Consider the following 27,642-nt stretch of genomic DNA (forward strand, 5'->3'; position numbering starts at 1 on the left):
GGTGGACACCTTCAGCAATCAGGAGCTCCTCAGTTGCTCATAGCAAATCCCACCTTGGAGTTTACAAAGACTTATGGGTAGAAAAGCCACACAAAGTAACTTACTACACTGCAGGCACTAAGCCACCAGAGCTCCTTCACAACCATCTAGGAGACCTGTAAACACCAGATAGCATTTTCTTTTTCTAGTTCTAATAAATTAAGTCAACATTCTTGAGTCCTCATTTGAATAACCAGGTTTTACCTTTCTTAAATTGCGCACTATTGTGGGATACATGTGTGTCTTATCCACAGAAAAAAATTCATAGAGATATTTATTGAAGGCCTCCTGAGAGAATTGACTTGTTCCTGGCTCCATCTGAGATAGGCATCTTCTGCCATTCTGTCATTCCTAGGTCTTGAGTCAACAGTCTGACTCAGAACATGATTGCTCGGAGCAGCTGTAGCAGTAAGCCTTGTTTCTCTGAAGAAAATAGGAGATTCCTTTTCTCCTTCCTTCCAGCCCTCCATTCACTGCGCACTTTTTCTCTTGCCTTCTTCCTCTTCTATAACCCTCTATGGACTTCTCTTCTTGAAACTTTGTACTTGTTTTGTTGTTGTTAGTTGCTGCCATGTCCACGTCTGTCAGAAGGAAGCATTGCCCCGTCCTGCCTCGTCCTCCTGGTCACGCGTCAGCTCAAGCCCATTGGAGCGGCCACTGTGTGTCGAGCATATTCCGACCTAGGGGCTCCTTGTCCGCTGTTAATGGGTCAGGATTTTGTTGTGATCCACAGGGTTTGTGATGGCTCCCTTTTAGAAGCAGATCACCAGCTCTTTCTTTTCCACTCTGAGGTAGCATTAAGGAGTTTTGAAGAGGATACCAGAAACGGACAGCTTTTACCTTTCAAGCTTGTATCTGACTGTGAGTTTTTAGTTACTCCGAGTTGACAACATGGAGGTGGGCTTCCTCTGAGTGCAGGAGGCCTGGGTTAGGTGCTGAAGAGCAGTGAAGACAAACACAAAGGCTGTCCCCCATCTCATAGCCTGGTGGGGAGGCAGAGCCAGCTTGAAGCTGATGGAATGTGAGACAGGCTGCCAAGTGCCAAGGAACACGGGGGAGTGGGTTCAGCTCATTGAGTGGCTTTGGAAGTAGAGGAAGGAGATCAGGAGAGGGGCACCGTCCGAAATGCCGCTGAAGCCTTGGAGTGGAGAGGAAGCTAAACTGGGGAAAGGAAACAGGAGAGGGCAAGGTCTAGAGGCAGGAGAGTGGCGTGTTATCCCTCCTTGAGGGAATGTCCTTTGAGCCGTCCTGTTCCACAGGAGCATGGGGGCTGTGGAATCAAGGAAGCAAATTGGGAAACTCAGGTGGCATCTGTTTTGTGGGCATTAACCACAGGCTGAGATTTCTAAGAGGGTTGTGGCCGTGGGCACAGCTCAAGCAGCTTTCCAGGGTTCCCAGCCTGCAATACCACATTCACGCATGGCGTGACCTTGGGCAAGTTTCAAAAATTCTCTGAGCCTCTCTCTGTCTTCTTACCTGTTAAATAGAGTGTTGATGGTGTTGAGCTCAGAGGCTTGTAAGAGTGAAATGAGCTGAAGGCATGGCAAGAGCTTGCTTGTTTCCTTTTGTCCTGTACAGTACAGGTAGTCCCCTGTGACGGCTTCGAGGTACAGTGAACTGCATGTACGTCCACGCTCAGGACTGTCCATTTTTCCTGTCTTTTTGGTACATCTTATCGTTAATAACATTACTACATGCAGTTAAACTCACTGCTCTTAAATTGAATCTGATCATAGTGATCCCTCCTTGGGTTTCCGAGGCAGTATCACTATGGAAGTGGATTGCCCCACCTTCCTTCCAAGGAGTGGCTGGTGGGCTTGAACCGTCAACCTTCTGGTTAGCAGTCAGATGCCTTAGGCACTACGCCACCAGAGCTCCTGTGCGTGCACGTGCAGTTACAACACATAATATCCTGAGGTCATCATCTAGTCTCATGCCAACTCCCAAAGACAAAGAAAGGTCGGCTTTATAAAGATACTGATAATAAAAGGCAATAATAATGAAACCAAGCAAACCAACAACAACAACAAAAAAAAGGTACTCAACTTAGGTCAGAACCAGCTTATGACAGAGTCACTGGAATAGACCCAGGTTGTTGGTGGGGGCTGTGTGTCTGGTCTCTGTCTGCCATGGACTGTGAGGGGTGGATCAAGGCCAGTGAAGGTGTAACTGTGAGTGCATAGTTCTCAGCCCACCACGAGTCACCTGATTCCTGTCTGCTCTCAAAGCGTAGAATTAAATTCCTTTGTATCATAAGTGAAAGAAGCCAGACCGGGAAGGACAAATAGTGTTTGATCCCACTTATACCTATGAAAGAGCTGGAGGAGTCAATTGCCTAGAGACGGGTGCAGGAAAGGAGACGGGTGTGACTGCTTAATGGGTGCTGAGTTTCTGTTCAGGGTGATGAGAAATTTGACAAGTAGATGCTGGCGATGGCTGCACAGCAGAGTGCATACAATTCCTGCCCCTGAATTTTACTAATTTTTGATGATTTTAGAAATGACTACAATGGCAATTTTATATGTTACATATAATTTATACGGAGCTCTGATGGCGCTGTGGTTAAAGCATTGGGCTGCTAACCAAAAAGTCAGTGGTTCAAGCCCCCCAGCTGGCTCAGATGGTGGCCTAAGATGATGCAGTCTGCTTCCATAAAGATTCACAGCCTTGGGAACCGTTTGGGGCAGGTCTCCTCTGTCCTGTAGGGTTGCTTTGAGTCAGAATCCACTCCATGGCAGTGGGTTTGGTTTGGTATAATTATTTATCACAGGAAAATGTTGTTGTTCTTGTTATGTGCTGTCGAGTCAGACCCAACTCATAGCAACCCCTCCTTAGGTTTCTGAGGCAGTATCACTACAGAAGTAGATTGCCCAACCTTCCTTCTGAGGAGTGGCTGGTGGGTTTGAACCATCAGCCTTCTGGTTAGCAGTCAAGTGCGTTATGCACTATGCTACAGGAAAATACTTTTTGAAAAAGAAATGCTTTTCTTCAGTAATTGGGACCATTTTACTTCCTCTTGGTCCTGAGCTAGGAACCCTGGTGGTGCAGTGGTTAAAGCCCTTAGCCACTAACTGGAAAGTGGATGGTCTCAACCCACCCACCCAGCAGCTCCACAAGAGAAAGATGTAGCAGTCTGCTTCCCTAAAGACTGACAGCCTTAGAAAGCCCGCACGGCCCTTCTGCTCAGTCCAATGGGGTCACCAGGAGTCACACCTAACTCTGCTGTGGCATCAGGTTTGGTTTTATGGGCTCAGTTAAGTTGGCTCTCGACAAGGTTTCTTACTCCACAGTGCCCTCTGCCGGTGCTTCCCGTGATGCCGAAACGTGTGAGTTGAGAGGCGGCGTCTCCTATTGGCGCTAGTTCACCTGGTTGAGGTCCCTGACAGGATGAAAGGAACTACCTGGGAGGTTGAAGGAAGAGGAAAATGACTCCTGCGAGACAGGACCCTTCAGGGGAGCGTGATGCCAACGCAGGCTTCCTGGCGTCCTCAACTCCCGCAGCTGCTCCGTCTCCTTTCTCACTGGCATTTGAAGGGCATTCATTCCGGGGCACCGATCATCCTTCCAGGGAAATACGTCAGAAGTGACAGCCCCATGACAGACCCAGAAATGTCATTTCATAGTTGAGCACCACATTGGAAAAGATGACATGGGAAGATGAATTCTTTCCCCCCTTTGCCTAAACCTGCTCTTGAATTTCTTTAACACAGCTACTCTAGTTTCTTAGTCCTGCCTGGGAGGCTCTTGGGGAGATCTTAGTCCCGGGAGGGTCTTCTGCTTTGTGTTGAAAGTCGAGAATTCCCAGTAGAATCATCCATCTGACAGCCTTAGACTGTGGTGACTGGGAGGTGATCAAGTGGATGGTGGAGTCTCTTTGGAACAGTTTACTCTGGGTTTATTTTATTTTTTAAATTAATATGCTTTGAGCTCGATGTGCCCTGTGACCATGTCCCTGCCCACAGGCCCAGCGACCCGCTCCCTCAAGGTGCTAACTTGTGCCTAAGAAGTAATCCTGACTTTGCCTCCTGTGATGTTTAAGCTGCATATGGACATTTTTATAGCACATAAAATATAGCACATTTTCTGTTTTTTACAGTGCTTTCATATATGTCTTCTCTCCTCATAAAAATTTGGATTGTTAATAGCTTAAGTAGTTAAATTAATAACACCCCGCTTACAGATTCAGAGCTGAGCCCAGCAAGGATATGTGTCTTTTCCGAGGTCACTTCTCATTGGGCAAGATGTAGAGTTTGAACATCAGGTCTTTAGATTTCAAATCTCCCTCTTTTTATTTCTTTACCAGAAGTCTCAGAATCTAGAGAAAAAGAACCAGAGTAAAACATTTCTGAGTTGCTTAATAAAGGTGAAATATTTTTCATCTAAATTACAGAGTTCCACATAAGTCTGCGGTCAGTCAGCGATGATGAAGTTTAGAAAGTTGGGCAAGGCTTCCGAAATGTCATGTTTGGGGATGATTTCTAAACAAGTGTCTAGATATGAAGCAACTCATGACAGAGAAACATTTTCTCCACAATGAGGGTCAGTTTCAGAAGCAAATAGGGATCAAGGGGAGTCCCAGGGGGTGCAAACAGTTAATGCACTCGGCTGCTAATCAGAAGGTCGGTGGTTCGAGGCTACCCAGGCTCCTTGGAGGAAAGGCCTGGTGATCTGCTTCCGAACAGCCAGCCATTGAAAGCTCTGTGGAAAGCATTCTCTCTGACACACGTGGGGTTGCCGGGAGTTGAGTTTGGTTCCACCACAGCTGGTGGGGATAAGAGAGAAGAGACCGGGCCTGGGGTTAGTTAGGATGCAGGCATGTGCCAGTGGCCAGGACAAAAGTTTCTAAATTCTTGGCAAAATTCAGAAGGGATGGTGGCTTAAATGCACGTTACACAGTGCCCCTTCTCAACCTGAACTTCTGGAGCAGTGGGGATGGATTAAGGAGCCTTGGTGGTGCAGTGCCAAAGGCATTTGACTGCTAACCAGGAGGCTGGCAGTTCGAACCCACCAGCCACTCTGTGGAAGGAAGACAGCAATCTACTTCCATAAAGATTTATTCCCTCGGAAACTCAAAGGGGATCGCTGTGAGTTGGAATCGACTTGATGGCAGTGAGTTTGGTTTTTTGGTTTTGGAGGGATGGATTAGGGAGTCCCTGGGTAGTGTGAACTGTTAAGCATTTGACTGTTAGCTGAAAGGTCAGAGGTTTGAACACACCCCGAGGTGCCTCAGAAGAACGGCCTGCCAGTGTGCTCCTGAAAGGTCACAGCTTTGAAAACGCTACAGAGTTTTCAGAGAAACTCTTGCACACAAGGGGTCACCGTGAGTCAGAATTGACTTGGGGGCAAGCAACTACAACAAAAGGTGTTCCTTCTATGGATCACAGCGTTCTGGGAGCTCTGGTGGAATTGTGGTTAAGGCATTCAGCTGCAAACCAAAAGGTCATCAGTTTGAACCTACCAGCCACTCCACAGGAGAAAGCTGAGGCAGTCTACTCCTGTATAGATTTACAGCCATAGAAACCCTATGGTTCAGTTCTGCTCTGTCCAAAAGGGTTGCTGTGAGTCAGAATGGACTCAGTGGCAGTGGGTAGCTTGGTCTAATTGGCAAGGTGGTGTAATGGTTGGAACACAGGACAAGTCAGCCGACTGCCGCTTGGCCTCCCTGTGCCTCCTTATCTGCATAAAGCGGATGTGGAAACACTGGATTTCTTGTCCCGGAGGGTCGTGAAAGGGAAGTGACGTGGGAGGAGTGTGACAGTGCTGACTATGAAACGCTACCTAAGGGGGCATCACCTCAGCTGTTTCCTTCATGTGTTATGTCTGCATTTTCTTTTGGTGTCTAAAAAACAGGTTGATGACCTTCTGCACATATATAGTTCAACAGCCGATGGTTTTCGCCGAGACAGCACGTGGGAAACGCAGGCTTATGTCCACTTTCCGGATAACCAGGGAGTCACTGTCGTCATCAAGCCGGAACACAGAGTGGAAGATATTTTGTCTCTGGTGTGCAAGGTAATAGGTTGTGGTGTCCTCCCACGCCTTCTGAATCTGCTACCCAAGAGAACAGCCTTGTGGTCACTGAGCACATACTCATTCATTTGCAACCTGCCCCTCCCTGCTGAGAAAGAATAAATGTTTGGATCATGACCTCTTGCCTTCATGAGGAACCTGAGCTACTTAGTGTAATTCTCTCTATACAGGTGGCCCATATATATGGGCCATGTGACATATGACAGGGTTCCATTCCTACAACTCCACTGCGTGTCAGTTCTGGTGTAAGTCGGATACCTCATCTTTTAAAAAATTCATTTCAGAGCACAGTAGTGTTTCGAACAGTGAATCATAAAATTGAACATCGATAAGTGACCATCTGAGAATGGTAACAGTCAATTCCATGCTTCACCATTATAGTACATATTACTGACCGTAAGATGTTTTCAAAAAACGGACAGGAGGTGTGAGTGCAGTTGGTCCTAACTCGAATACGTCATCAGTCGGGAACTACCTGTATAGCTTTGTGTCTAGGATAATTATGAGCTCTGGTAAGTGTCAATGAGATGGTGCCGTGTAGGCTGTGGGTACATACTTTGAAGAAATTTGATTTAATTCTATTTTTTGCCAAGTTTTTCTAGATTAAGCAACTAACTTGATGCCAATCACAGTTGCTTCAGGAGATTGACAGGTGATAATTGTGTTACTTATTGTTCAAACTGGGTTTTATTCTCAGTCTGAAAGGGAACTTTATGATAATTGTTAAAGCCAGCTCAGGGCTGTAGGCGAAATGTCATCAGCAACGTCACATCAGTTTTCAGACACCAGGTGGCGTAGTAGAGCTTACGTAGTTTTAAGTTTTCAGAGGGAATGCAGGCAAATATATGAAATGATGGAAAGGGCGTGTGGAATTTGGTAATGCTCTACCAGGTACAGGAGCTCTGGTGGCATAGTGCCTAGGGCACTTGACTGCTAACCAGAAGCCTGGTGGTTCAAACCCACCAGCCACTCCTCAGAAGGAAGGTTAGGCAATCTACTTCCGTAATGATACCACCTCAGAAACCCAAGGAGGGGTTGCTGTGAGTCAGATCCGACTCGACGGCACATAACAACAACAACAACAACAACAACAACAGCTACTACGTACATATAACTCTGTGGAGAACGTTTGATTTGATCCTTCCTTTGTCACTTTGACTTGAAGCGTTAGGGTACTATGCATTTATACAGGGTGCTTATACTTTTAGGGGGAGCTCTGGTAGCATAGCACCTAAGGCACTTGACTGCTAACCAGAAGGCTGGTGGTTCAAACCCACCAGCCACTCCTTGGAAGGAAGATGGGGCAATCTACTTCTGTAATGATACTGCCTCAGAAACCCAAGGAGGGGTCGCTATGAGTCGGGTCCGACTGGACGGCACATAACAACAACAACAGTACTCTTAGGAGCTTATTTTCCTTTTGCTCCATTGTGTAGGGTTTTTATCCAAGAATTTATTTATATCTAGAATGGGAGCTCTGGTGGCGTAGTGCCTGAGGCACTTGACTGCTAACCAGAAGACTGGTGGTTCAAACCCACCAGCCACTCCTTTGAAGGAAGATTGGCCAATCTACTTCTGTAGTGATACCGCCTCGGAAACCCAAGGAGGGGTCACTATGAGTCGGATTCGACTCAATGGCACTGGGATATCTAGAATAATTATGAGCTCTGTTAAGTGACAATGAGATAGTGCTGTGTAGGAAGGTGGTCCATACGAGTGATATTGTTCAGAGGTGTCAGAAGTGCCGGGTTAGTTAGACCCATTTAGGCATAACCAGTTGCCATCTAGTTGATCCCGACCCGTGATGACCCACGTGCGTCAGGGTAGAACTGTGTCTGCATAGGGTTGTCAGTGGAGGTAGTCAGGCCTTTCTTCCAAGGCTTTCCTCGGTGGACTTGAGCCTCTAACCTTTCAGTTAGCCAAAAAAAACCAAACTCACTGCAGTCGAGTTCAGTTATCAGTGGAGTGTATTAACCGTTTCCACCACTGGGTCTCCAGTGACAGCCAAGGCCTGAGAGAATTTCTCACTGTTGAAATGTGTATATGAGAGAGAGAGAATGAAAGACTGTGCATGTATGTGTGTATGTGTGTATATGCGTGTATATGCATGTGCGTATGTGCATGTGTGTATGTACGTACACTTTCCTTTTGAAAACTTTTTAGAGTAAGAAATTTTTAATTCTGAAGTCTGTAGAACATGAGATTATTCGCAGTTTACAAAGTTCTCCCCTTTAGTGATGGGAGTAAGAGCTCTGGTGGCGTAGTGCCTAAAGCATTTGACTCCTAACCAGAAGGTTGGTGGTTCAAACCCACCAATTGCTTGTGGAAGGAAAATGGGACAATCTACTTCCATAAAGATTTAGTGCCTTGGAAACCCACTGAGGGTCACTGTGAGTTGGAATTGACTCGATGGCAGTGAGTTTGGTTTTGGTTTTGGCTCTGATGGCAAACAATGTAAAGTCTGGGTTTGTTGTTGTTGTTGTTATGTGCCATCAAGTCGGCTCTGACTCATCGTGACCCTTCCTTGGGTCTCCGAGGCAGTAACGCTACGGAAGTAGATCACCCAACCTTCCTTCTGAGAAAGTCTGGGTAGGATCAGTATATAAAGTGCCGTCGCTTACGATGGTGGGATGTGTACTCCTAGCAGGCATGTTCTGTTACCGTCTCTTAACAACATGTCCCCTGCCTTTAATGATAAGCAACAGCACTTAGAGAAAACCTTCTTTAAAATAATTACTGTCCTTTCTTTTTGGTACTTTAATTGTGAGCTCCTATATAGGTTTAAACTCAGCATTTTATATGTAGTATTTCTTCTAGAAATTTCCAAGTGTGTTTTCAATGAGGGTGCTGAACAATAATGACTTTAGAAAAAGGAAAGTTTAGAATCTGAATCACTTCCTCTTTCTTTACAGATGAGGCAGTTGGAGCCCAGCCACTATGGCTTACAACTTCGAAAATTAGTCGATGAAAACATTGAGTGCTGTATTCCTGCGCCATCTGAGTACATGCAAGACCAGGCAAGTGTGCCCTGGCTGTAGATAGGGAAATGTAGGCACATCCTGGGTGTTTGGAGAAAAAGAAATGTGATTTTGGGGAAAATTCTGTTTAAATTTGACATCTAGGTTGGAAACTGTCTCAATAAAAGGTAACTTACTAGCAGTGTTCCTGTTTCACTGTGAAAAAAGTGTCAAAATAATTTTTCAAATACTGTACCATCAAATCCTCTGATTTTGGTGTTTTGACCTTTTGTAGGCTTACGATGAAATCGAAGTCTTTCCCTTAAATGTTTACGATGTACAGCTTACTAAGACTGGGAGCGTCTCCGACTTCGGTAAGAATACGGAAGACCCTTATCAGAGGGCTGTGTGGTCCCACGTAGCCTATTCTGCCCCCAGTTCTTTGCTCCTCAAGGAGCTCTGGTGGTGTAGTAGGTAAGGCATTAGGCTGCTAGCCTAGAAGGTTCACAGTTCAAACCCACCAGCTGCTGCGTGGGAGGAAGATGAGGCAATCTACTTCCAGAGAGGTTTATAGCCTAGGAAATCCAATGAGGGTCGCTTTGAGTTGGAATTGACTCAATGGCAGTAGGGTTTAGAAAATTGTTTTTTTAATCTTTGGTCCTATTCTTTTTCTTTATGTTTATATTTTCAGATAATATGACAAATAATTCTTATACTTCTTCACTTTCTATTTCTTTATATAAGTAAGATAAAAAGATATGAGTTAATATTAGAGAAAGGAAAAGGAATGAATATAAAAATTGATGAGAAATTTGAGGTGATGGTGATAATCATAATGACAACAAAGTTTATAATGAATTTAAAGAGTCCTGGAGCTCTGGTGGTAGAGTACCTAAGGCATTTGACTGCTAAGCAGAAGGCTGTTGGTTCAAACCCACCAGCCACTCCTTGGGAGGAAGGTTGGGCAATGTAATTCCCTAGAGATACCGCCTCAGAAACCCAAGGAGGGGTCTCTATGAGTTGGGACTGACTTGACGGCAGTGAGTTTGGTTTGATTTTGGGTGGCGCAAAAGGTTAAGTGCTTAACTACTAGCTGAAAAGTTGGTGGTTCGAATCCACCTAGGAACACCAGGCTGGTCTTCTGAAAGGTCACAGCTTTGAAAACGATACAGACTGGCTCTACTCCACCCACGTAGGGCTGCCATGAGTCGAATTGACTTGATGGCAAATAACAACACAATGAATTCTGTGTGTGAGATGCTGGGCCAAGTGGATTGATTCATGATTCATCTCCAGTGTCTTTGCCTGTGGTTTACTTTTGCCTACTTGGAATACTACCCTTCATCTCCACCCCAATCCCTCCTCTTATTATATGTGTCCTTTCTATCCTTTAAGAACTAAATAAAGGTCTACTTTTCTTGAAGAAGTCTTACCTTATTGCTCTAGCTGTATTTACCTCTTCCTTCTCTGAGTTTAACAATTAAGAGCCATTACTCAGTTCATCACTTCATAGTATCTAATTCTCACATTTCCATTTGTAGTTGAACTTGGCTGTAAGCTGCTTATGGACTGGTCTCATGCCTTTTAGTTTGTTTCTATCACTTACTGTCTCTTACCCTATGATACCAATAACCAGATAGTGGTTGAAAATATCTCCATAAAAAGATTGTTTCTTAGTATGATAAGTGTATTGACACATATATTTATTTTCCTTAACATGACACAAGTTGATCAAATCCTAGTCATTATATAAGATATGCTAAGGTTTCATTCCTTGAAAGAAAGATGGGGCAATCTACTTCTGTAGTGATACTGCCTCAGAAACCCAGGGGGGGTCGCTATGAGTCGGTCTGACTGGATGGCACATAACAACAACAACAACAAGGTTTCCATTATAATTTGTTCTTTGTTTCTTAATTTACATTATCTCCCCCCACTCAAGTCAAATCAGATGTGGTTTTTCCTTTGAAACCCTCTCAGCATTTTGTTTGTCTTTTGTTGACCTGCATGCTACATTTTTGTGTCTTCTTTGTGTTTGAATGAATGAAAGAAGGTGCTTAGCAAAGATACTGTTTGGTGACCATAGTCTACCAGGCTGGGCCTTGAGGCACACAGGTAATGGGGACACAACACTCCCTGTTGTCCAAGAACTCTCAGTATTATGGGCAAAACATGTGCTCCACTTGTGGGGACAGAGACAAGGGCACACACCAGGGGGCTACATGGAGAGGAGGTGAGGTCTCACTTGGGTTTTGCACGTAGGCGTATTTAGGGCAAATGTTGTCTCCTGCTAATTTCCCTATCTTCTTATGTTGTTGTTGTTGTTATGTGCCGTCGAGTCGGACCCAACTCATAGCGACCCCTCCTTGGGTTTCCAAGGCAGTATCACTACAGAAGTAGATTGCCCCATCTTCCTTCCAAGAAGTGGCTGGTGGGTTTGAACCGCCAGCCTTCTGGTTAGCAGTCAAGTGCCTTAGGCACTATGCTACCAGAGCTCCCTATCTTCTTATAAAGTGCCTCAAAAAACCAAACCAAACCTACTACCATCTTATCGATTCTGACTCATAGTGACCCTGCAAGACAGAGAAGAACTGCCCCATAGGATTTCTAAGGCTGTGAACTTTCTAGAGAGGAGCTCTGCTGGCACAGTGCCTAAGGCATTTGACTGCCAACCAGAAAGTTGGTGTTTCAAACTCACCAGCTGTTCTGGGGCAATCTACTTGTGTAAAGATTTACTCCCTTGGAAACCCAATGGGGGTCGCTATGAGTCAGAATTGATTTGAAGGCAGTGGGTAATCTTCCCAGAAGCACACTGCCACATCTTTCTCCTGTGGAGTACCTGGTGGGTTTGAACCACCAACCTTATGGTTAACATCATAGTGCTTAACCACTGTGTGACCAGGCCTCCCTGTAAAGCTCTTAACCCTGTACATAGTTGTTTCTCAACAAATATTTATTGGATCGAATGGAATTTGATTTATTTCCATGAAAATGTATATTGGTCTTACTTTTTGAAGGCTGAGCTTTTATAATTCTCAAACCATCAGCTCTGACTTGTTCTTCTTTTTCTGTCCCTGCTAATATTTTCACTTTCAAATGACATGTGACCTAGACTTTCTCAGCATACCGTATTTATGAGAATAGATGCTCAAGGAAGCACTGCCACCTGGGTTGGTGAAAGTAATTACCTGCTGGATTTGGGCTTGACTTCCCCTTTGATTTCGTCTCTAGGGTTTGCAGTGACGGCCCAGGTGGATGAGCATCAGCACCTCAGCCGGATATTTATAAGCGATGTTCTCCCTGACGGCTTGGCATACGGGGAAGGTCAGTGTGGCATAGGAGAGGACCCTGTTCTTCTCAGCTTCACACTTGGAAGGCAATCTTGCCACTGACATTTTCTTCTTAGAGTTTTGCCAGAAAATTCTTTCTCCTGGAATTTGAAAGAGTTTAATTGAGAATGCATTAATGTGTATATGTGGAGTATGTGTGTGTGTGTGTGTGTGTGTGCACGTGTGCACAAGGCGGTGTATGCACATATATGTGTGTACATTGAAGGGATAGCATATGTGCATATACAGAGAGAGTATATAGATGTGGACAGATAGCAGGAGGGGGAAGAGCATGAGACAGACAGACAGACACAGATAACACAAATGTGATTTCCTAAGACATTTTAACCACAGAGAAATAGAAGAACAATTCATTTGAATGGCTCTTATTTCCCTTTCAAGAATCCTGCCAGCCAGACAATGTTTCTACAAGTGTGTTTGTATGTTGTGTAAGAATTTCTAGGTATATAGTAGATCTGACAAGAGACAAGGTTGTAGTCACTTCTTGGCCACAGCCAGCTACACAGAGGAAACAAGTAGTTGGACCTATGGGCTCAGGACCAAGGTTGCAGGGGACATCAAGCTCAATTGGCATAGTATACTACACAAAACATTGTTCCATATCTTACTTTGGCAAGTAGTGACTGGGATCTTAAAAGCTTGCAAGTGGCCATCTAGGTGCAACGATGGGTCTCTCCTCACCCAGAGCAAAGAAGAGTGAAGAAAAGAAAACCAAAGGTCCATGGAAACGATTAGTCCAAGGGACTGGTATACCATGCGATCCTTACCCTAGATGACTATGAGACCACAAAAACTAGATGGTGCCCACCTACCACTGTCAACCACTTGGAGGAGGATCTGTGTAGGAGATCCTGGATAGATTGGGAGAACAATGTGGAACAAAACTCAAAATCATATATAAAAAAAAAAAAAGGACCAAGTTTCCTGATCTGAAAGCGCCAGGTGGAACCCTTGAGACTGTGGCCCCTGGCTACCCTTCAGGTCTGGAATTGAACCCACTCCTGTGGCTTCCAACCAAATAAAAGACAGGCATATGAGCTGAGCATTTACGTTAGGCAGATACACTCCTTGGAGAGATCAATCATGGGAGAATGGGAGGGCTGTGTATGCACAGGGAGACAGCTCAGGGGCCAGGAGTTCAGGGGAGGGAAGGACACAGGGAAGAAGTAGCTAGGGGAGGAGGTGGGAGGAGAGCTGTTGCATTGTGGGAGATTACAGTCAGTGTCATGAGACCAAGTAAGTATATGTGAGCTGCTGTATGGAAGATGAATTTACTCTGTAAACTTTCACCCAAACCACAGTAAAATTAAAAAAAAAAAAAAAATCCTGCCAGCCTAGTCTTGAGAGGGCTGGCAGCCATCTTGTTGTCAATAACATCTAAAGACGAGGCATTTGGTGGTATCTCTGAAGAAAGCATCAAGAGCCCAGCCCCCTGACAGTACACAGCTGGACTCAGCCTCCATTCACGTTAAAATATTCCTCCGAGAAATCTCTCTCTCTCTTTTTTAATCTCCCCTCCTTGTTATCAGGGTTAAGAAAGGGCAATGAAATCGTGACCTTAAATGGAGAAGCCGTGGCTGACCTTGACCTGAGGCAGATGGAGGCCCTGTTTTCTGAGAAGACCGTGGGCTTGACTCTGGTTGCGCAGCCTCTGGGCACAAAAGAAACCCTGGGTACTTCCTGGTCAGACAGTGACCTGTTCTCCACGAACCAGAAAAGTCTGCTGCCGCCGCCTAACCAATCCCAGCTCCTGGAGGAATTCCTGGATAACCTGAAGAAAAGCACAGCGAATGGTGAGGCTTTGTTTTTCCTTCCTTAACAACTGGTATCAGTAGCTAATCGTTTCAGGCCGTAATTTTGCTGGCTTACTTGCTTTCTTGATTATTTGATCTATTCAAAAAATGTCTTCTCGTTGATTACGAGAAGAGTGCAGATGCCAACTCAGTAGATGTTATCAGAATTCCATGCATTTTGGTAATTTTAGTGATTTTGTGAGAATGGAAAATTATTTTTGCACAAAATAATATTCTTTAAAATTGTGAAATCTTTGCAAATCACGCACAATATTTAGAATTGTGATTGCATCGTGATTGAAAGTAGATGAAAACTGATATAAAGACCAGAGTTGAACATTTTTCTATTGAAATCCACTTGAAAATAAAGCAGAAACACTTTGCAGTAATAAGCTGGGTTCCTAAAATAGTTGACACGGTTCCGTTCTTTATCTCTTTCCTGAAGTGCTTCCTTTCTCAGTAAGCTGTGAACTTTTAATGTGGGTCATGAATTTTAAAATTTTGTAAATTTTGTAAAAGCCTTAAAATGAAAAACCGTATGCCAGGTTATTTTTTTCAAAATAACATTTTATATTAGGAAATCATTTGAAGATTTGAATTTCTGAAGTTAGCACTTACCGCATATTTCATGTAGCTCAGTCAAATAAATTACACTCTTCAGCTAATATTGCAAATTGAAAAGCTCTTCTTTCTTGTCTGTACCGTTGGAAAGATGCTGGCCAGGCTCCCTGAGACCCAGAGCATAAGGTCTTTATCCTGAGAACGCACAAAGTCAGTTTTATACTTAATTACAATGTCAAGGGCTTTCCAATTGAAATCTCTGCATGCTGGCCAGAAATTAACGAAAAACACAAAAGAAAAGTTGTTAGGGTGGATTTAATTATAAAGCAAGTTTATTAGGTCATTTTTGGAATTAAAAAATCAGCTTGTAAGATTTGTGATTCAATAAGGAGTCGGGCGCTTTCTCCTCCTCTCCTGGGGCTTTATTCCAATTTAAAATACCATTAAATTGACTATTGGCATATAAAAGGGAGAGTCGTAAAACAAAAATTATGATGGCGCTAATTAATTACACGGTTCTATGAGGGTCATCATCCAACCACCTGGGGCTGCGGTTATAGGCCTGAGTGTCCCGTGTGACACACATGTGTGTCCGTTCTCTGGATTCATGAGTCTGGAGGGATTCCTCCAGGACGTGTGGTACGTCTCTATGCATTTTATCATAATGAGAAATCACTACAGAGTCGGTAACACTTTGGGTATCTGGGGGAGCACATTGCTCTGGAAAGCAGCAAAAGGGGCACATTTGTGCTTCATTACTTTTTTTAAATACCAAGGATCAAGCATATACGTTAAGTGTGGTCACCGCTTCTTTGCAAGGCAGTTATGTCATGGCTAGCTGCCGCTCAGTTAGCCCACCTCGTGGCAAGTCCTGCGTCATCCCCGTGGTTCATTGTGAACAGACCTTTGTGCCCCAGTGGGTTTTCATTGACTGAATATCGGAAGTTGATTGCTAGGCCTGTCTTGCTGGTCTATCTAAGTCTGGAAGCTCCGCAGAAACCTGTTCACACATTGTAGCAACACGCAAGCCTCCTCTAACAGATGGCAGTGGCTGCCTTTGAAGTGTATTGGCTGGGAATCGAACCCAGGTGTACTGCAGAGAAGGGGAGAGTTCTTCCACGGAATCACCAGTGCCCCCATGAGGAGAGGATACAAGGGCCTGGATATGTTTGAAAGCCCTTATATCACTCATCCAAGGAAGCCGTTCAGTGGGCTAACACTTCACAACTTCTCTGAAGTTCCAATTTCTGTGCATACAGATAGCTAGCTGTTCAAACTGTGCTGGTGTACTGTCACGACTAGTCTTTGGCAGGTTGAGCTGTGAAGCCTGTGTCTTTACTTCCTTTCCCTGGAGAGGGCCACCACTGCCCTGTTTCCTGGCAGGACTGCATTGTATGGGAGGGAGTCCTTCCCCCATAGCATACTGCCACCCTTCTGCCTCAGTATCCCTGTGGACCGCCCCCCTTCCTGGGCTTCATTACTGTCCATAGTAATATCTTGTGTTAGAAACACAAGAGTCAGGACAGATAGACTGCTTCCTCATATACTTTGCAAATATGTTGTTTCTGGGGGTGGTTGTGTAGGACATGCCTTGGAGTGAACATTGTCAGTTCTTCAGGTCGGAGGTAGTACTGGCGGTTACTATGCTCAGCTGTAACCAGAAGGTTGATAGTTTGAGTTCATCCAGAGGTGTCTTGGCAGAAAGGCCTTTTACTTCTGAAAAGCAACCGCTGAAAACCTGTGGAACTCAGTTCTGCCCTGACACACGGGGTCCCCATGGGTCAGGGTCAACTTGAAGGCAACTGGTCAGGTAAGAAATGGAAGATTAAAGAGAGAAAAGATAGTGATCCTCTCACTTGTGCATAAAGGCATGATGAGAGGAGAAACCTGTGGTTAGTGGAACCTCTGAGGTGTGGCCTGGGGTAGAGAGCAGAGTTCCAGTCCTGGCCTGCCATCTGTAGATTGACCTGAGGAGTAGCCCAGCCAGTGAGCTGTGGGGGTGGAGGGCTGATACCCCACTTCCTTGCTCCGCAGTGGGGCCATCCTGAGGTACACTCTATACACGTCTTTAACAGCCCCTGTGATTATGAAAACCTCATTTTCAGGCTTCCATGGGCCTTCCTTGTCTCATCTTCTCTCCTCTCTCACTTGTGCCTCCTGATGTCACCTCTCAAATAAGATGCTGTCCCCAAGTCCTTGGCTGTGGGCCTGCTTTGGGGGTGGGGGGAGAAACCTGTCTTACTCTCCCAGGGCTGCTGTAACCAAGTACTGTAAATGTGGTACCTTAACAGAAATGAACTCTCTCACAGTCCTGGAGGCCAGAAGTCCAAAGTCAGGGTGTCGGGAGGGCCATCTGTCTTTGAAGGATCTAGGGGAGGGTGCTTCCCCGCCTCCTTCAGCTTTTGGGGGTCCCGGGCGTCCTTTGTCTTGCAGCTGTGTCCCCTGAACCTCTGCCTCCATTTTCACGTGGTGACGTTTCTCCTCTGGGTCTGTGTCTCTTCTTCCCTTCTCACAAGGGCGGCAGTCCTATTGGGTTAAGGCTACCCCCACTCTAACATGACCTCATCTAATTTAGCCTATTACATCTGCAAAGACCTATTTCCAAATACATCATATTCGCAGGTATGGGAGCCTGAGACTTGAACACATCTTTTTGGGTAACGATTACAGAATGAAATAGAAGACCCTAGCTTTGGCCTTCTCTTCCAAAAGACAAAGCCTGTAACCTCCACCCTCGTAGCCACTGGGATGTTGAGGGAGTTAACATCCCTGTGATATATCCAGTCTGGCTCTCAGGTAAAAGACACTGAAAACATGATTTTTATTCTCTTCCCTCTCATTTTAACTGAAAATTACCTTAGTTTGCTTTTGGGATGAATCAGGAGATAGTAATCCCATTTTCTTACTGGAAAATGAAGTTATACAAATGAAAGAATTTCAATGACTTTGAAAATCAGTTTTTAGTACAGCTTGGAATTATGCAAAGTGGTTATTATTTGAGTCTGCTTTTCCTAAATTCCACATTCCTTTGGCATTACCGAGGAGCTCTGGTGGCACAGTGCCTGAGGCATTTGACTGCTAACCAGAGGTTGGTGGTTCAAACCCACCAACCACTCTGCAGAAGGAAGATGGGAAATCTACTTTCGTAAAGATTTAGCACCTTGAAACCCAACAGAGGTCACTATGAGTCAGTATTGACTCAATGGCAGTGAGTTTGGTTTTTTTTTTTTTTTTTTTTGGTTTCTGCATTACCAGAGGCAGCCCAGTGCTTGAAAAGAAGGACAGTTTCATTTGACCCTCTTGTTTTTCAGAGAAGACAAATCTTCTGCCTATTAATAAAAGCTAAACAGCTGGCTCTCTGGAAGGGAGACCTATTTTTACTGGAAACTCTAAGAATAGCGCATGGTAGAGGAAGGAGAAGTCCGGACCAGCCGGGGTGACTATTTGTCAGCCCCTCTCTCTGCTCTTGCAGGAACTCCTCTTGTGCATCAGAGCAGATCTGGGCCCCAGAGGGTATTTCGTGGTTAATTCTTGGAAACACATCACCAGAACTTCCTTCCGAGAGGCCTCTAGGTGGACTTGCAGCTCTCACCTTTTGGTTAGCAGCCAAGTACATTAGTTGTTTGTGCCACTCCCCTAACTAGGGGTTTCAAATATACTGTTCCCTGGGAAAAGCCTATACATAGAGTTCTGGTGACTTGGTCTAATTTTGTGAGGTTTACTCTCATGATCAGGTTCAAGCAAAAAATGCATCTCCTTCTTGTACTTGTCCACTTCTGACAGGACACATGGCGTCTGACTATGGAGGGCGAGACTGGATTTTTATGCTTCAGTTCCTCTAGGATGGGGTTCATACACCCCATTGCATAGGACAGCTCCCACTTGGGCCCTTCTCTCCAGCTGCCTTGCTCACCTGACAAGTGGCTACTCTGCCTGGCGCTCTGAGCCCAAGGCAGCTGGGGGTCAGAGCACCTACCATGCCAGTTCTGTGTTTTTCTGGAAGAGGAGCCCACTACAGGCATTGGAGAGACACTGATAGGTGCAGGCAGACCTCGTATGTGGTTCGCAGACACTGCATTTTTCACAAATGGAAGGTTTGCAGCAACCCGGAGTCAAGTGAGCCTGTTGGCACCATTTTTCCAGCACCATGTGCCCAGTTTGTGTCACGTGTTGGTATTTCTCAGTGTTTCCAACTTTCTCATCATGCTGTTGCCCACTTAGTAGACCACAGTCTAGTGTAAACATAACTTTCACATGTACCAGGAAACCAGAAACTCCGTGTAACTCACTTGATTGGGAATTTGCTTTCTTGTAGTGGTCTTGAACCCACAGTACCTCGGAGGTCTGCCTGCATGAGGTTTCAGAGAGTGGTTTCTCAGATTCTGTGGTGACTGTAATGCTAACTAAAAGGAGCCCTGGTGGCGCTATGGTTAAGGCATTCAGCTGCTAACCAAAAGGTCTGTGGTTCGAAGCCAACAGCTGCTCTGTGGGAGAAAATGAGAGCAAACTGCCTCACAAAGATTTAAAACAAAAAAACAAACCCACTGCCATCTAGTCGGACCTGACTCATAGCGACCCCTCCTTGGATTTCCAAGGCAGTATCACTACGGAAGTAGATTGCCCAACCTTCCTCCTGGATTATAATGCTAACTGAAAGCTGGGCGGTTCGAGTCCACCAAGGGCACCTTGGAAGGAAGGCCTGGCAGTGTGCTTGATGCACCAGCCACTGAAAACCCTGTGGGGTGGATTTCTGCTCTGACACACAAGGGGTCACTGTAATCAGAGTCGTGGACAGCACCTGGTTAAGGACTCAGCTGAGGAACTTACGCAGGCCCAGGTTCCTGGGTGGCACTGCTGGAGGTGCCCCTACGGTGATCTGAGGTGCTTGGAAGATCTTTGAGTGCCCCGAGTCAGGGGTCCACACTCACTGACAGTGGCAACTTGTATTGGGAAGGCAGTCTGGGCCTGAGCAGGAGGATGCAGCCTCTCTGCCCCGTTCTCTGACCAGGGTCAGCGGGTGAAGCCAGGGGCTACCTGGAACATTCTCTGCACACGAGAGCGCTGTGATCGGTGGTGTTATTCTTCAGTGGAGAAGAGGAGCCCCGGACCTCTGCCTTGTCCTGCGTGTGCTCAGAAGCAGTGAGCTGCTGCTGAGTTGGCCTGATGCTTGGTGACTCCACATACAGTGGGACCGAGGCTGCACTATCCCCGTGATTGGTTGCAGGTAGAACCATTACACCCCATGGGGTTTCCACTGACTGGCTTTCAGGAGATTGCCACACTTTTCTTCCTAGTCCAGTTCAGCACCATGGCAGCGTGCAAGCCTCCACTGACAGATGCTGGTGGCTGCACGTAAGGTGCATTGAGTTGACCCCACGACTCCCACGTGGAAAGCGAGGATTCTGCCACTGAACCACCCTGCCGTCAGTGGGCTTGCTAGATCATCCGCATCTCCTACTGTCACATTCAGTGGAGGGAATGGACCAGGGGACAGAGAACTCCCAACCATCCCCACGTTCACTACTCCTTGTCCTTGAGTCCAGCCAAGGACAGAGTAGGACAGAGTAGAAGTGTCCTGCAGGGTTTCCAAGGCCGTCATCTTTATGGACGCGGACTGCCACATCTCCTGTGCAGTGGCTGGTGGGTTTGAACCGCCAACCTTTTGGTTAGCAGCTGAGTGCTTAATAGCTGGGCCATTGGAGCTCCTTCGCTTTACTGCAACCTTCCTGAAACCCTGTGAGGACAATAGGCAGGGATTCCTAGAGAAGTGTTCACTGTTCAGTTCTTCCTCACCTGAGAAATCAATACCTGTTTGTTTCCTGCTGCTTATGGTTCCGGATTTGCTCGAGTTCTCCACGCTTCATGGCAGGAAGAGGGGGTGTCCCTGGGCTGTGTGGACTGAGGAGGAAATGTGCGTCAGGACTTTTTATAGAGGGAATTAATTTTACCGCTGGAATTCTCCAAAGACGCCAGTGTTATTTTTGAGCCAACAAGGCCACCGTTGAAGGAATCGGACATGCCCGAATCGGACCCATCTACACAGTTTCTGTGAATGCTGGTTTTGTGATTTATGGATGCAAATCCCTCTTGTGGTGAATGCCATCTTTTAAAACATTCCAGCAGCTTTCGAGCATGTCATTGGGGATCTGGTTCCCGATGAAAGTCTTTGTGTAAACACTGAAGTTGTGGCATTAATGCATTCCCCATCTCTAAAGAGCCATTAAAACCACATGGTTAGAAGCTAGTGGAGGGGCTGTATTTACCAGGAGGCAAAATAGCAAAGGCTGTGTTGCTGCTCCTGTTTAGATAATAGAAACTCAGGAAATGCTTACCAGATGAAGGTAACTGTGGCCTGGGGTTCTTTTTGACCACCACCCCCACTTTTGAATCCTTCTCTCTCTAAACTGACACATGGGTAGTGTTTAGGAGCAGTGGAGGTCTGAAGCTGCCAGAAGCCATCCCTTAAGTGCATAGTTCCTCTTGGGAATGAGCTGCCTAGGGGAACGGATGGGTCCCTTCCACAGCTTTCCACCAGGAAGAGTCACGGAGCTGGCTCTGATGCAGCCTGCCCCCTGGTTCCTGTTGGTGAGAGCCAGGCTGTGCTGGCTTCCTCAGCCCAGTTCTGGATGACTAACAACAGTCAGCCTGGGGAGGCTGTTTGTGTATAAAACTCTGGCACTGAGTCCAGCTGGCTGACTCCTCAGGTTTTCTTCCCAGATGTAAAAACACTATCAACCAAAAAACCCCCAAAACTGAACCAGTTGCTATTGACCCCCCATGTGTCAGAGGGGAACTGCATGCCTCAGGCTTGTCCAGGCTGTGACCAGGAGATCACCAGGACTCTGTTTGGAGCTGCCTCTGAGTGGGTTTGAACCACCAGCCTTTTAGTTAGCTGTTGAGTGTGCTGTTTGCGCTACCCAGGGAGACTGAAGAAATATCAGTGTTCTAAAAATGAACTTAAAAAAAAATTATTAAAGCTCTAGGAAATACTGGGGGCTGTGATGGTGTAGTGCCTAAGGCACTTGACTGCTAACCAGAAGGCTGGCAGTTCAAACCCACCAGCCACTCCTCGGAAAGAAGGTTGGGCAATCTACTTCTATTGTGATACTGCCTTGGAAACCCAAGGAGGGGTCGCTGTGAGTCGGGTCCGACTCCACGGCACACAACAACAACAACAACAACAGCAGGAAATACTGGTTTACCCAGGACACCAACCCTTGCTCCCGAGTTACTATCAGCTGAAGGTGGTTTTCAGTTGCATCAGTGGGAACGAGCCTGGGGCTGTCTCTTAGCAGAGGAGGGAGGGAAGGCCCTTACATACTCATTCTCTTATAAAATTGATTTTTGTCTGGGAAGCTGATTTCCTTTCTCTCATTCTCAGTTATTCATTTATTGCCATTTTTATTCATTTAACAAATTCATTCATTTAAGTTTTGCTGTAGGTCATAAAGATGAATTAGACATTATCCGTTACCCCCCAAGAAGCTTTCGGTTGAGTAGAGAAAGTAAAACATTAGTAAATAATAATTCACAGTTAAATTTTAAAAAATAATAAAAAAAACATCTCTTTTCAATAAAGAGAAAATGATGTAGTGATGTAACTCTGGGGTGGAGTCCCCACTGCTTTTTCTGAGTATAAGAGCAGGAATGGTGTGAGAGAGGCAGAGGACTTGGCGGGAGAACCAGGGAAAGGTTTTTGGAAGAGTGGGCGTTTGGTTTAGGCACTGCACAGGGACGCGTCATGGACCTGAAGGTGTGTGTGTGTTTTTGGAAGAGTGGGCGTTTGGTTTAGGCACTGCACAGGGATGCGTTATGGACCTGAAGGTGTGTGTGGCTGGGGGCGGGTATGCAGAATTCAGTGGAGGGGCACAGAGATAGGAACTAGAGGTCACCTGACTAGCGTGTGAAGGAGCAAAATGGGAAATAAGGCTTGATTATAGAAAACAATAGGCCAGATTGTATAAAACCCTGAATTCCAGCAATTTATAACACAGCATGGTGCATATCTGAAAAAAACCGAGCAGTGTGCATTCCCTTCTCCCAGCTCTGTAACAGACGCAGGACTTGTCTGGTCATTTTAATGACCTGCCGTGTGGCTTAGTGAGCTCCGGGAGGAGGCTCTGCTTCTAAATACCTGTTACTCCACCATCATACCTTCATTCCTTTGGGCTTTAAAGTATTCTTTTGTTTAATGGCCCGAAGTCTCCTATAAAATAATACTCAGCATCTCCCCCTCCCCCCAGAAAGAACAAGTAACTGTGAGTCAAGGGATGGCGTTGCACAGCTGTGTCCATGAAGGGTGTGACGGAGTGGGCTGAGCCATGTGCTGCGCTGGGATGGGAGGGGGTGGGTGGTGGAGAGGGGATGATGCCCTGCAGCAAAGAGCCCAGGAGAGCTGTTGCTGTGAGCCCCAACTCGGCGCCCCCCACACACAGTGGGATGAGCCACAGCCGGTCTGCACCGTCCCCGTGGTCAGCTGCACGTCGGAGAGTTGAGATGCATAGGTTTTCACTGGCTGATTTCCAGATGTAGATCACCAGGCCTTTCCTCCTAGTCTGTCTAATGTGGGAGCTGTGCTGATACCCGTTCAGCATCCTAACAGTGGTGGCTGGGCCTGAGGTGCGCTGGTTGGGAATTGAACTTGAGTTTCCTTCATGGAAAGTAAGGGTCCTACCACTGATACCCAAACAAACTCACGCCATCAAGTTGGTTCTGGGTCACAGTGATCCCCATTGGGTTTCCAAGGCAGTCAATCATTACAGAAGCAGATTGACCTGTCTTCCTTCTGTGGAACAGCTGGTGGATGAGAACCACCAACCTTCTGGTTAGCAGTCAAATGTGTTAGAAACTCTGCTACCAGATCTCCTTTACCGCTGAATCAAAAAACAAACTCACTGCCATTGAGTCGGACCCGACTCATAGCGACCCTTCCTTGGGTTTCTGAGGCAGTATCACTATGGAAGTAGATTGCCCAACCTTCCTTCCAAGGTTTGAACCGCCAGCCTTCTGGTTAGCAGTGAAGTGCCTTAGGCACTACGCCACTACAGCTCCTTTACCACTGAATAGAAGCTGGTAAATAAAGCTTGCCAGCATTTTGAGTGAAAACTTAGTCTTATAATCTCTCTCCTAATGTTAAAGACAAATACATCCTGGAGGTAAAAATCTACAGAATTTTCTGAAGAGTTGTGTACTAAGTTTCAGTTGGACATGCCACTTATAATAGCCATTTGAGAGTTTGGGATGACCACTTGCAAATATGGTTGTCTATGTAGGCTGAGTCAGACCTCTGTGGAGTAATGGCACTAATGAAACGTGTTAGCTGTCGGAAGAGGGAGTTTTAGATCTTGTTACACAAAGAAGAGAAAGAGATGTGCCTCCAGGGACTGTTGGCCAAATGATGCTTGTCTGCAGTTCCGATTTTTGCTCCTTCTTTGATTCTTCCACATGAAGGACGTGGGGCCATCAGGAGGGGGCATGTCAGGACATACCCTTCTTACCTCTCATTTTCAGACATGACTGTGTTAGCCAGTGGCTTTGATTTTTCCAGTTGGTTTTACATGTGCATGGAACTGAGTTCTAGGAGTATAAAAGTGTAAAAGGTCGTCTGGCAGCTAAGGCAGGTGAGCTGGGTTTGAATCCTGGTACCTACACTTGCTTTCTGTGTGATCGTGGACATATCAGGGCACCTATGCAGTGGACAGACTCGATGCTCCCTTGCCACGGGGACTCTCTAACCTGTGTTTTATTATCAATAAATTACCAGGCACACAAGCATAGCCACTCGGTAAATACGTGTCTGGGTGTATTTACAAATAGATAAAGAATACAGAGAAGATGGAATATAGGACAGAAAAAATGCAAGAAATCCCCCACTGCCAACACTTTTCAGCATTAATGTTTCAAGATGTTAATGCTTATATGTAAATGTGCTCTGTTTATCATGCAGGAAATAAAACTTGGAGCTAAGAAGGGAATCATGGTTTATTTATACCTTCAGGTTGAATGTCTAGTGCAAATAATTTAGTATCACTTTGAGAAGTCTTTCATTTTGAAGTCCAAAAGTGAATTATTAGATTTAATCTGAATTCTGAATTCAAACCCCACAATTAGGTCTAGGAGATACATAGGCCATTCCCCACCCCCTCAATATCCCACAGTGGCTACTTATCACCATGAACAGCCATGGGAGGCCAATCTAGTGATTCAGGGAAAAAAAAATTTCTATTTTTTTTGAAAACTTTTCTTTCATTTATTAATTTAACAGATATTTAGTACATGCTTACCAGTGTCAGGTTACCTAATAAGCAAGATAAACGCAGGCTTACTTGTGCTTACTAATCGACGGCACATAACAACAACAATAACAACGTCTAGTGAACAGTGTCGGCTGGCATCTATCTCCTTCCCAAACCCACAGCACCTTCCTGCAAAATCAAAGCCTCTTTTTACATTTATCGTCCCTGATGGACATGGAGTACCCAGTAAGCAAGTCAAGCACAGGCTTACTTACTGATCTGTAGTGAACAATTTCACATTTTTTCACCACATTGAAGATTCTGCTTTTAGGTGTGGCTGGCATCTCTCTCTCCCAACCACAGAATCAAAGCCTCTTTTCAGATTTACAATCCCTGGTACTCCATCCCCAGCAGGGGAGATAAGCATGGGCTAACTTGTGCTTACTTATTAATCTGCACTAGTAAGTAAGCACAAGTAAGCCTGTGCTTACCTCGCTTACTGGGTAGTTCTCCCCTCTTCCTTTCTATGTTTCAGCCACTGTTTGGGGTGCGTGGGAACTATACAGTAGTGACACAATAGATAAAAAATTCTTTCCCTCATGAGCTTGTATCAATAGTGGGTGGAAATAGTTAATAAGCAATAAGCATAGTAAGGAAGTTATATAGTCTATTAGAGGTGTGAAGTGCTACGGTGGAAACACAGATGGGGATAAAAGGGCTTAGAAGTCCCTGGGTGGGGGAATTGTTAATGCACCGGGCTGCTGACTAAAAGATTGGAGGCACCTCAGGAGGAAGGCATGGTCACCTGCTTCCAAAAACACCAGGCACTGAAAACCCTTTGAGGCACAGTTATGCTCCAGCACACACAGGGTCACCATGAGCTGCACTCTCCTGACAGCAAGTGGTTTTGGTAAGCGGGATCAGGAGTCGGAATAGGGGCAGTTACAGTTTGAAATAAGGTGGCCCAGTCATCCTAGGTGTGAACAAAGACTGGGCCATGGACTTTCCAGGCAGAGAGGACCTGAGACGGACGTAAGCAGCATGATCAAGGCTCGGCAGGTAGACCAGTCTGCTTGGAAAGGAGCAAAGGAGCTGGAGAGCAGTCAGAGGGGAGGCCAGGGAGCAGGTGTGAGCCCAGCTCAGGATGGACCTCATCAGCCGTTTTAAGGTCTGGCATTTACTCTGAGGACAAGAGGAGCCTCACATGGATTGGAGCAGAGGGGCGACACAGCCTGACTAGGGTTTTTAAAGCACCACTGACTGGTTGTTCAGAAGACTGTAGAGACCAGGGTGGACAGAAAGCTTTAGCAGTGATGAGATGAGTAAGTGGAGGAAGTAGAGCCAGCAGGACACCCTGAGAGACCTGATGTGGGGTGAGGGCAGGGGAGGAGGCAAGGGGAGCTCCCGGATTGTGGAGCCACCAGGAGATGGGGGTTGCTGTGGACTCAAATGGGCAGATCCCACGTGAGCGGCAGTCTGGAACACATGGCATTGAGCCTCTGTGTTTATATTGAATAGCCTACCTGTTTCCAAAATGGTTTCCAAATGGCTTATAATAAAAGCCCATCGATAAAATCATGCAAAATTACCCACATAAAGAGAAAAGGAGGACATTTGAGTGAAAACTTGTGCAGCAGTTTTCAGCTGTTAACCAGCAGATTGGTGGTTTTAACCACCCAGCAGCTCTGTGGGGGAAAGACGTGTTGATCTGCCCCTGTAAAGACTGTTGTTGTGTGCGGACGAGTTGATTTCAACTCGTAGAGACCCTCTGTGATAGAGTAGAACTGCCCCACAGGGTTTCCTAGGTTGTAATCTTAGAAAGCAGAGAATATCAGAAAGATGTTTACCTGTGTTTTATTGACTATGCAAGGGCATTTGACTGTGTGGCTCATAACAAATTAGGGTTAACATTTCAAAGAATGAGAATTCCAGAACACTTACTTGTGCTCATGAGAAACCTGTACATAGATCAAAACATAGTTGTTTGAACAGAACAAGGGGTTACTGCGTGGTTTAAAATCATGAAAGGTGTGTGTCAGGGTTGTACCTCTCACCACACTTAAATGTGTATGCTGAGCAAATAATCTGAGAAGCTGGACTCTATGAAGAAGGACGTGACATCGGGACTGGAGGAAGACTCACTAACAGCCAGCACTGTGCAGATGACACAACCTTGTTTGCAGAAAGTGAAGATGACTCGAAGCACTTACTGGTGAATATCAGAGACTACAGTGTTCAGTATGGATTATTCCTCAACATAAAAAAAAAAAAAAAAAAAATCCAACAACTGGATGAATAAGCAACATCATGATAGGGGAGAAAAGACTGAAGTTGTCAAGGTTTTCATTTTACTTGGATCCATAATCAATGCCCATGGAAGTAACAGTCAAGAAATCAAATGACGGTGCCTGTCAGAGTGGCTGGCGGCAGTGGCGGCTCTCCGAGCTGGGTTGTCAGTCAGTGAGCGGAGGGGGAAGATGGCTCGCCCGGACCCGTTTTGCTAGGAAGAAGGGGGGCAGGTGGTGCTTCTACTAGGGAGAAAGAAGAAGAGCCGCCGTCGCTGTCGCTGCGAGCCAGAAAAGTCGAGGTTCTGCAGGTGGAACTTGGGGAACCACTCTGGTGGGGGGACTTTGTTCCAGTGGCAGCCACTACTTAGAGACCGCACTACAGACATTTT

The 27,642-nt window shown here is 45.8% G+C and overlaps 1 protein-coding gene across 1 annotated transcript in view; it reads left to right on the forward strand.

The window, feature by feature from the left end:
• The window catches only part of TIAM2 (TIAM Rac1 associated GEF 2), a 583,282-nt gene that overhangs the window by 443,570 nt on the left and 112,070 nt on the right, over positions 1-27,642 (forward strand). Inside the window, exons 8-12 of the mRNA XM_007956200.1 lie at positions 5,890-6,051; positions 8,982-9,086; positions 9,322-9,400; positions 12,258-12,350; positions 13,906-14,169. Coding sequence (XP_007954391.1) covers positions 5,890-6,051; positions 8,982-9,086; positions 9,322-9,400; positions 12,258-12,350; positions 13,906-14,169 — 703 coding nt within the window. The remainder of the gene's footprint in view (positions 1-5,889; positions 6,052-8,981; positions 9,087-9,321; positions 9,401-12,257; positions 12,351-13,905; positions 14,170-27,642) is intronic.

This window comes from Orycteropus afer, unplaced genomic scaffold (assembly GCF_000298275.1).
Source record: "Orycteropus afer afer isolate SDZICR_OR568_19922 unplaced genomic scaffold, OryAfe1.0 scaffold00581, whole genome shotgun sequence".
In the NCBI taxonomy this organism is placed as follows: Eukaryota; Metazoa; Chordata; class Mammalia; order Tubulidentata; family Orycteropodidae; genus Orycteropus; species Orycteropus afer.